The sequence below is a fragment of the Populus euphratica genome, unplaced genomic scaffold (genome assembly GCF_000495115.2).
Source record: "Populus euphratica unplaced genomic scaffold, PopEup_1.0 scaffold361.1, whole genome shotgun sequence".
Lineage (NCBI taxonomy): Eukaryota > Viridiplantae > Streptophyta > Magnoliopsida > Malpighiales > Salicaceae > Populus > Populus euphratica.
Genome location: NW_011500252.1, coordinates 69,305 through 79,780, shown reverse-complemented (window position 1 = coordinate 79,780; position 10,476 = coordinate 69,305). Strand labels below are relative to the sequence as shown.

At 31.7% G+C, this 10,476-nt stretch overlaps 1 protein-coding gene across 2 annotated transcripts; it reads right to left on the bottom strand.

The window, feature by feature from the left end:
* Nucleotides 1-3,237: 3,237 nt before the first annotated feature.
* Nucleotides 3,238-7,057, bottom strand: LOC105112736 (floral homeotic protein APETALA 2-like). Of its 2 annotated transcripts, XM_011008555.1 has the most exons (11): nt 6,647-7,057; nt 5,822-6,554; nt 5,687-5,712; nt 5,511-5,541; nt 5,285-5,372; nt 4,959-5,104; nt 4,813-4,857; nt 4,594-4,676; nt 4,327-4,496; nt 3,986-4,195; nt 3,238-3,883 (listed from the first exon to the last, which is right to left on the bottom strand). In XM_011008555.1, exons 2-11 carry the CDS (start codon nt 6,391-6,393, stop codon nt 3,578-3,580), a joined length of 1,677 nt encoding a protein of 558 aa, XP_011006857.1. In that variant the 5' UTR covers nt 6,394-6,554; nt 6,647-7,057; the 3' UTR covers nt 3,238-3,577. The 2 variants fall into 2 exon arrangements, with proteins under 2 accessions (XP_011006857.1, XP_011006856.1); XM_011008554.1 differs by having other exon boundaries at nt 5,822-7,057.
* Between the last annotated feature and the right edge of the window lie 3,419 nt (nt 7,058-10,476).

The following is a 10,476-nucleotide window of genomic DNA, read 5'->3' as shown; positions in this document are numbered from 1 at the left end:
TAAACTGCTTATAATGTACCTTTTTTAAAAAAACAAAATAGATCATGATTAGTAGAATCATCCAAACTCAAAGAGTCCTAGGTAACCAAGGAAATTAGGAAGTGGTTGATGAAATATCTTCAGTCATGATCAACCAAGAAAAACTAATCAATCATAAAACTTTAAGTATGCATGAATAACTAAAAGGTTCAATTATATTCATAATAGGAGTCTTTTAAAGATTAAACTAGTTAAATTTATCAATTAGATAGGATTCATGTGATTATCAGCTGGGAGAAGTTCAGATTATAAAAGCATTTAATACATATGTTTCTTATCTAATATAAAAAATCTATGCAGGACTAGAATTTAATATTTAGACAAAATACAAACATTGTAACAATATAAATACGCAATCCAATAGCTTGAAACAATGTCCAACCCCATATATGCATTTTTTTCTATAATTTATTTAATATATAGCTTTTCTTTTTCAATATCTCCTTTATTTATAGCTTTTATTTACTTTCTTTTACAAGTATTTATTTACTTTTATACTTTATTCATCCTTTTTTTGCTTTAAACACTTGTTCTTCTTTATCTATTGTTGTTTTTTTATGGTGCTACCTGAGATAAATATATCTTTTTTAATGTTGAAAATCTTCAAACTCATATTCCATCTAGTTTTATGAGCAACCTATCTCTACTCAACATTCAATTTCTAGTTATAATTTTATTTTTATTGAAAAGAAGAACAATTAACAAGTAGCAAATTAATTAGAAGACTAACAATTTGTAAGTTAATTAATCAATTAACAAGGGCAAATTCTCTCTTATATTCCTGGTGCTTATCAGATCTTTAAGCATTAGTTCGAATCCTTATAACTATCTAATTTAAGAAAATAAAGTTTACCCTTATTAAGTGAAAGATCAAATTATATACATATATATAAAAAGCTAAAGTAGAAGTTAAAGGCAAAAAAATTATACATAGACTCATTTTATTATTCACTATAATAATGAAATGATATTTTTATCTTTCTTAGAAAAACTAAATGCCTTTGTGTTGGGGGCACTTTAATCCCATTACATAGCGCACTAATCATTAAAGAATTGTATAGAGGTATAATTATTTTTTTCACCTTTTTAAAATATTTTGAAATGGCCTAATTATTTTAAATTAATAATTTTTGAAGAGTTTAGGGTTTCTCATATTTTATTCAAAAATTCTATGATTTATGCAAATGAGTATAGAATTTTCTAGAGATAATGAGTTGCGAATCAATTTTATGGAGGAAATCTTATTTGTGCATTCTGGGTTGCGTATGTAGCAAAGATGAGGTGGTTTGTTGCCTATGAGCTTTTTATTCTTTTCTCCGATCTCCTCTAAAAATTATAGGTTAGTTTTTTTTTACTATGTTAACTTCAATCCTTATTTTTTTTTTCTTAACCCTTTTATAGAATTTTTATTGGTTTTCAATTCATCTTTCAATCCAAGTGTATGGTATATTATTTTTTATAATTCGATCCTAATTCTTTTGATTTTTTAATTTTTTTTGTTAAATTTTTTTTTATTTAACTCTTAAATAAAAATTTGTTGTCGCTTTTTAATTTATTTTTTATTCAATTTTAACCCTTATTCTTTTAATTTTTATTTTTTATTTTGGATCTTTTTTTTATATTTTTTTTTTCAATTTCATCTTTTTTTATATTTTTTTTTCAATTTCATCTTTCAGTGTTTTATTTTATTAGAAATTAGGTTTTATATTTTTCCCATGCATTATGACATGAATTAAGGATTTAAAAAGTTAATAGAGATTAATATTTTTTTTATTTTTTTATAATTTCATTATTCGACTTTAGTTTTTTATATATAAAAAAATTAATTTTATAATTTTTTTAATTTTTTATCAAATTATATTAATCTCATAACTTACAACTTACAACGTGGTATTTATATGCATAAAATGGAACAGCTTATCCCTTAATTTGCAGATTATATATCAATCATGCTGTACAATGGTTTTTTTTTATCTTTTCAATTTATCTTATTTTTATCTTGCATATCAGAAGAAAAAAGAGGGAGAACGGACCACAAAAGGGAAAAACAACGGGAGCGTGATCCTCATGCCACCCTCGGGAAGTGGGGACTCGCTTTCTAAACTTAATTAAATGCTTACTGTAGAAAGGTTAGAAAAAAAGGTTCGAACAAGTATATATAAATATAATCAGATGCTTCAATTTTGAAACTGAAAGCAATGCCATAAAAGGCAAGGAGTGGTCGGTGTCGATAGAGAGAGAGAGAGTAGCAAATTGGCAAGTGCGTCCCAGAAAGGGAAACCAAGGGGCAGTTTTGCTCCGTGAATGGTGAAAGCACTTAACGGTACAATTATCACTAATTATGTGTGAAAAATAGCAGCAAGCCAGCAACCCAACACCCTACAGTCAAGCCTCCGTCGCAGTCATTGGCCCGTCTCCTCTTGGCATCAGTCAGGCCACACAACTTTAACAGTACGTACTCTCAGACCCTTTTTTTATTATTATTATTATTCCATACCGATTGTGGTTCAAGATCACAAGAAACAAGACTGAATTACACGTTAATTTAGCATGTCGAATCATCTCCTCTTCACTTTGAGACTAAAAACCATAAATCCCCCTCTTTTTTTATAATAATTGTGGCTTTACTTTGCGTTTACCTTGCGTTAGCTTCTCTTTTTAGTAAGAAGAAAGAAAAGAGAAAGAACAGTTTTGTGCCCCTGTGGAGGAAACTTTTTTTTTTTTTTGGGGTCTCTCTCTCGATGTCTCTCTCTCTACATGCACATAAGCTCAACCCTTTTCTGTCCTTTGATTGGGGTCAATATTGACAGGTCCCTCTCGTCATAATAGCCGTGTCTGACTGCTTTTGGCCAAGAGAACTGATTCCAAGGACGTGAAAGATTGTGACTATTCATCACCATCCTATGACATTTCCAAGGCACAAAAACAATTTCCAGTTTTCATACCCGAATTACTTCTCTACTCTCTTCTTTTGATGGTGAAACTGAAGCTTACAGTTCACTTTTTTGGCTATATCTTGTATCGTGCTTGTTCTCTGTAAGGCATTACTCAATTTGGGAACTAGAGAATTAGTCTCGAAACAGTTTTTTCAGACCTGGAGAACGGTAAAGAGCTAAAAAGAAACACCAAAAAATGCCACCAGTCCATGTATACTTCTTTGGGACTAAAATTAAATAGTATCAGGCAACCAAGATGAGGTCAGGCAAACACACAGATGTATTGATGTGTAGACCCTAAGGAAAAGCAGCAATGAAATGCCATATGGCATATAGGGCGGCAAAGCAAGAGCAACAAAATAGTATTATTATTAAAAATGATGAAAAGCAAAGCCAACAGTTTAAGTCAGAACCCAGAAATAAATTTATATCTAGTTGAAGATTTCGTCCCTTTGTTAGTTCAAACTGATGACCAACCTTTCCCAAAGACTTGGAACTTCCTTATCTCCTGGTTCTTTCTTGGCCAACAATTTCTTGTTTGTTGGGGGTGGCTCTTTTGGGAATTGGTTGGACAGTGAAAAGAAAGATAATATGCCTCATAGTTAGAAGCCTGCTCTTTGCATGTCACAGCTAGCAAGCATGGTAAGGATTGAAAGATTGCTTTGAAGATGAACGGCTACTTTATACATTGGTTGAGAGGGTCTCGTGAGACAGTCTAACCCATTTTTCTGCAGCCAGTTTTGTGGAGTCCTAATCTGCTGTTGGAATCCTGATGATGCTGCAGCATTTGCAAACTGGGGAGGTCCTGCTTGCCATTGCTGATAACGATGACGATGACGAAGCTCGGTGGGAGAGAGGGAAAGATCACTTCCGATTCGGCCTCCACTACTGCTGCTTGGATACTGGACCTAGAGAAATTGAAACACGACAACTTATTAGCTAAAAAGACCTTTTAACTTATTGTTTGCTTCAGAACTGATTATATGAGCTTTAACTAAATGGAAGCTCACTTGATAATTTGGTGGATTGAGCTGGGGGGGAAGAACATGAAGCATCTGGCCATCTCCATGCGATCTCCTGAACTGCACATATGTTGGCATTTCACTAGACTTGAGTGATGCTAGAGATTGAATGTGGATTTTGCTAAGATGCTGACTCGTCTCAGTCTCCCGATACCCATCTCTTCCATGTCCATCGTTGTCACCCCTATACAGGTCAAGCTGGTATTTACAGTGACAAGAGAAACCATGAGCAAAATAAGCAGTAAAATCTGACCAAAAACAAAACACAATTGCAGCACAGGATGCGAAAGGAAACAATCAAATTAAATGATGTCAATTTAATGTTGTACCTTAGGCCTGAAACCCCGATTTTGCCAATTGGGTTCCAGTGGCATTGCTGCTGAAAGTTGCTCCATGGCAGCGTTGTGCCTATCCTGACCAAATTCTATACTACTTTGCTTTGAAGCTGGATTGCCCAAGCTCAAATCAAGGTTGTGAGCCGCAGCATTCCCTGATGATTCTAATCAACTCATACATAATTAATTAGTTTAATAAATATGAATCAATTGAATAATGATTGAATAAACCCTGGATATCCTCCGAATTAAATTGCTTACCAAGCTCGTTTTCATAAATGCTGGGATCAAAGTTGGTCACTGCCTCTTTGCCATTGCACTTCATTGCAGCTCTGTCATAGGCCCTATAAAAGAGTTCAAGAATATTTAAAACTCCACCAAACACCACCAAATAACATTGATTGATTTCCCGTTGGCCCTATACTGCCGATCAAGGTGTACACAAAACAAAACCTATAGCGAGGGCACACGCGCACACACCTTGCAGCTTCGATCTCAGTATCAAACAAGCCTAGATAAACATACCTGCAAATAAAAAATTTACCACAACAAATATTGATAGAAGCAAGGAAATGAGATTTGGGGTTGATGTATGAAATGTCTAAAGAAGAGAAAGAAATGGTTACTTTTTGCCTAAAAATTGGCCCATTCGAGCTTCCCATCTCCCGCACTTGTGCAAGGTTACACCTCTATACTTGGAGCTTCCTCTAGGAAATCCTGTGCTTTGCCGGCGAAGCACATGAACAAACTCTTCCTTAGTGAGGTTGCTCATCTGTTATCATACACAGAAATCTTCCCTTTGTAAAACCCATATATATGATGATATGTTTCCCTTTTTCTTTGATTTCAATTGCAACACAAAGAAAAGAAAAGCATATGAAAAAAACAACTGTACGAGATAAGGTTTGCAAGCACACTATTGAAGATATAAGATAAAATCTCTAACCCCGACCTGTTTCAAGTCTTCCTCGTAGTCTTCAATTCTAAAATTAATATCTGCCTCCACTCCCCGAAACTTGATAGCTGCCCTGTCATATGCACTGCAAAAGAAAGAGAAGAAAAGGACTCTTTCAATGTCCCAGTCTGGATTTGACATGAAAATTAGTGGCCATTTGCCTTCCAAAAGAAGACGAGCAAAACTTTTCACGCTTAGCAAACAAGGGACTATGAGAACTCACCGAGCAGCTGCATGTGCAGTGTCAAATCCACCTGTTAAAATACAAAGGATGCAAGAAGCAGAAACCAATCTCACCCGCATCAGAAACGTTTGAGCAATAGATGACAAATAAGCCTTGATTTTCCAAGCCTAAATAATAGTAATAACAAACAACATTCAAACTAGACTAAATCATACCTAGATACACTTGCTTCCCACAATCCCTGCATCAATATCATACAAAAAGCTGTATCATAATTTTTTTTATTTTCAAAACCACCACCAACACCACAACCATTGCAATAAGAAAAACCAAAACAAAAAAACGCCAACCATATATGAGATTCCCATCGGCCAGTCCTCCGGTAGAAGGTAACACCACGGTATTGAGAGCTCCTGGACCGCGGTCCTCGCCTACTTTTCTTCAATGGCTGTGAGACTTCCATGGATTTTTGAGAAACAAGTGATGAATCCGATTGGCAAAACTTGACACCAACCCAGTGAGCCCGAGGGAATCCACCTCCACCTCCAACTACATCACCACCTCCAACGCTCGATGTGGACCCCATTTCTTGATCCTCTAAAGGAAAGAACTGGTGGGTCACCGGTGGATCACTCATGTCCATGGAGTCTTGATCATAAGGAACCGAGAACCCGAAAATCTTGCTCCTAGTGCTGCTGCTGAAGCTTATGCTATGCTTCTTGATTACTCCATCTCCTCTCTCACCACAACCATCCTCTTCTTCTGATCCATCCTCAATTACCACAGCAGAAGAGCTGGAATTCGACACGGATCCAAACCTTTTGCCCTTGTCAACTTTGCCATCTTTTGATGTTTTTTGGCTTGAGCATCCCTCGGATTCGTCGGCTCTTGTTTGATCAGGCGAGTCGTTCAAGTTCCACATTTCTTTTAACCTCTTCTTAAGATAGAACTTGAAGCAGATTGCAAGATTTTTTACAACCCTCCACCATATATGAAAGCAAGAGTGGAATAATGATTGCTGGAGGAAGACCCGCTACACAGCTGAGATATTATTGGCGGTGGCTGATTGAAGAAGAGAGGAAGCTGAAAAGAAGAAGGTTTTATCTCATTATCAAAAAGAAAGTTTTATCTTGGTTTTAGTGAATCAAATGAATAATGAAGCATACTCCTACAACCTACGACTCCTCAGAGAGAGCGTGGTTTTGTTGCAAAAAGGTATAGTAGAGGGAGAAATGTTTCAAGATCTTGGTAATCCCTGACTGCCCAATACAGCATAGACGAGGCCAGTTTGAGTTAGCTTTAGCAGAAAGCATCCACACCCACCTTATTAACTCTCTCTCTCTCTCTCTCTCTCTCTCTCTCTAGCAACTTGCCTTGTCTACCTTTTTCATTTGCTACCACTTGTTTTTATGGCTCAGGATATGCTTGCACAGTTGTGCATAGTTTTTTTTTTCTCTCTTTTAAGGGAAGAGAAGACCCTTTCCTTATTTCTCCCTGTTTTCTTCTTATTTGATGTTCGATAAGAAATTTGACATGATGTGTGTCTATTTTGGCTCTTGCAATAAACCCAACTCTCTCTCTCTCTCTCTCTCTGAACTGAGCAAAAAAGACTTTGCAGTTTCATGGGTTTTGTCTGTAATTAATATATTTATCTTTTTCTTATTGGTGGGTTCAGAGAGACATTAGATTGGGGAATGGAAAGAATGGAAGAAAGAATCGTCTCTTTCTTGCTTCAACGTTCCCACGTTAACCAAATCGAAAAGCATCTCTCTCGATATTTTGCCCATTAATAGAAATAGACAAGGCAAAAACTCAAAGATGGCTAATTACTCAATTACCTTTTATTAGCTATTAATTATTATTACTGTAGTGAGCACGGTTTAAATGGATTATTTGAATAAAAACATTTCTAATTAAACCGGTTTTTTTTTCAACATTTTAAAGCCAACCCAACCCAATGAAAATAAAAACCGATCTATTTAGTTTGATTAAATTTAATTTTTTAATTTTTTGTTAAACCTGAATAAGTCTAAATAGATAAAGAAAAAAAAGGCTATTATTGTTGGTTAAAAAAAATAACTTATTCAATTTATTTTAATTATATATAGTATCGGTTTTTTCAGTTTGGTTTCTTAAATATTTTCTTAGCATTTAAAATTTAAAATCAGGTTAAAACAATCTTTTTAAAAAATAAAAAACCAAATTAAATTAATTTTTTTAATAAAAATCTACTCAAATTTTGATTTTATTGAGTTGGTTTTTAAGAATATTTGATGTTATTTTACTCAACCCTAATCATTGTTCACACATTTACATCACAAGTCACTCCCCACCCCTCCTTTTCTTTTGAAAATTACAATGAAGGGCATTTTTTTCTTTCTAGACAAACCTCAAGAAATGATCTAGACTGAGTACCTAATTTATTTTTATTCTTGATTAGATCCTCCACATATCAATTTATTCATATTCTCTTGTGAGTCTTAGTCTATCATAACCATTTAAAACTCATATAACTTTGTTTCTCTCAAAAGCAAAACCCATGAATTTATTGAGTTTTTTTTTTCTATGTCCATAAGAGACTGTAAATAAAGGTAAGAGCTTTAATTTTTCTTGTATAGTCTAATCTACCCTTTGATGGCAATGAGAGAATTTTAAGGATTTTGATGATTTTGAATGGGAAAATGAAATCATACAAGTTTCATGGGACTTGATAACAATTATATTAAATAAAACCAATTAAAAGTTTTTATTGAAAAACCATTGCCACACGAGAACTTAATCAAAATATAAAATAGATTGTGAACTTAATCTAAATTTATTTCATAGGTTGGGAATTTATAAGATTTATCCTTTCTTTATCATAACAAACATGAGAGGTAAAAATAGAATTAGTCATCGGTAGACTCTTATATCTTTTTTTATCCCAAGACTTGGGCATAGGTTACAACACAACTATCAAATGATTTTTGTTTAAACATTATTATTAAGAATTTTTGTTTTTATATTTTAAAAATATTTTAAAAAAATTATTTTATTATTTTATTTTACATTAAAGTTTTTTGGTGCTTTCGGATTATTTTGATATATTATTATCAAAGATAACTTTTTAAAAATATTATTTTAATACATTTACAAATAAAAAATATTTTAAAAAATAATTACTTATTATACTATAAAACACCATAATTATTAATACCACAGCCAAGCTTGCTTCAATTCAGATCCTAAATTCGGCAAACAATTATGCAATTCCAAATATTTATTCGGAATATTTGTGTATTAGGGATAGCCCTCCCTCAATCGTAAATCTTCATTCCACATATTCTAGTTATAGTTTTCATCATCAACTGTGCTAACAAAGTAGTCATATGCTGTTGTTGGGTGGTTTCATGTTAGTTGTTTTACTTCGACAAATAAGTGAAAGTTGTGTCTTTTTCTTGATTCATTTTTATTTAAATTATAATTTCAAATATAAAATTAAAAAAATATATTAGAAAATGATGATGGCACTCTACCTCCTCATTATAATCATTTTTTCTTACTTTTAATTATGATGAGAATGTCATGTAAAATTTATATTTTAATGTCACATGCATATTGAAGAAATAATAAAATGATCTTACTATCTATAGTTTTGAAATGACAAGGTAGGAAGTGTGTTATGACCAATAGAAATATACTAATTTTAATTGTGAATCTATTTTAAGAACCAAATTCCAATTTACTTAGAAATCCCATTTCTTTTTATTTATATGTCACTTGTCACTTGTAATTAATTTTTTTAATTATTTATTGATTAAATTAAAAGTGTAAGATTAAAATGATAAAAATAAAATATCAAAATTTGGAAATAAATAAAATTGATTAATATAAAAAATCATGTTTTAATTATAAATATAGTTTATTGAAATACACTAATGTAAAAAAGGATATATAATCAAAACTGTACAAGTAAAATAGATATTTGAATAACTTAACAGATCCTGAAATTTATTTTTCTTTTTTCTTTTTTGTCTTGTATCTTCATAAAAACATATACATTATGCATTTAAAATAATGCATGTTTACAGCATGAACTTTGTTTTGTTTAACAAAAAGAACCTATAAATAATAAATTGAAAAAACATTATAGTGAAAACTAAAAAAGGTAGCATTTTTACTTTTTATTATTGTTTATGCAAACTCATTTTATTATGGATTTCAACAATAATTTCTTTTTTTAAAGATAATTTGATCTAACTTTTATTTTCCATAATTAAATCATTTTGAGCTTAAAATAGTATCCATGTGCATATCTTTTTGGAAAGCAGGATTGATTTGAAAGATAAAAGACTGGAAAAAAAAGACGAGTAATATAAATAATAATTTTGAAATTTATTTTAAAAATTTAATTTAGATCATTATTTTATTTATTTTTAGCTATTAAATAATTGATTTCTCTAATTAAAAAAATCAATTTTGATATTAAACTTTAATTTCTTTTTTTTTTTCAATTTGTTTTATAGAGAAAAGAGAGGGGCTTGCTGGATTCAAATATAAATAGTGAAAATTGTTGTTGACGACAATTTTAACCATCAAAATAGTTGGTTTTTATGTCAAATAATTCCATGTGAAGAGGGAAGTTAAGATTATGTGTTTTTTTCTTTATTTTAAAAGCACCTAAAAACATATTTGAGCTCAAGATAATTTTTTATTTTAAATTGATTTTTGTATTTTTAGAGGTCACGAATTGGTTTAATAAAATTTTTAAAGTGTTTTCTAGATATTTTGGATAAAACAATAGGTTGAAAATGAGGTTTTTGATGAAAAAATAAGAACTTTTTTTAGTCACCATAATAGTCAGAATTTGGGATTTTCATATAACGCATCATCTATTTTTTAAAAAAAACATTGTGACATATCATCCATCCCATTAACTTAAAAATAAAAAAAACAATTGTGACGGAAAACATATCATCCATCCCATTAACTTAAAAAAAAAAAATTAAAAAGCCCGCATAGATAG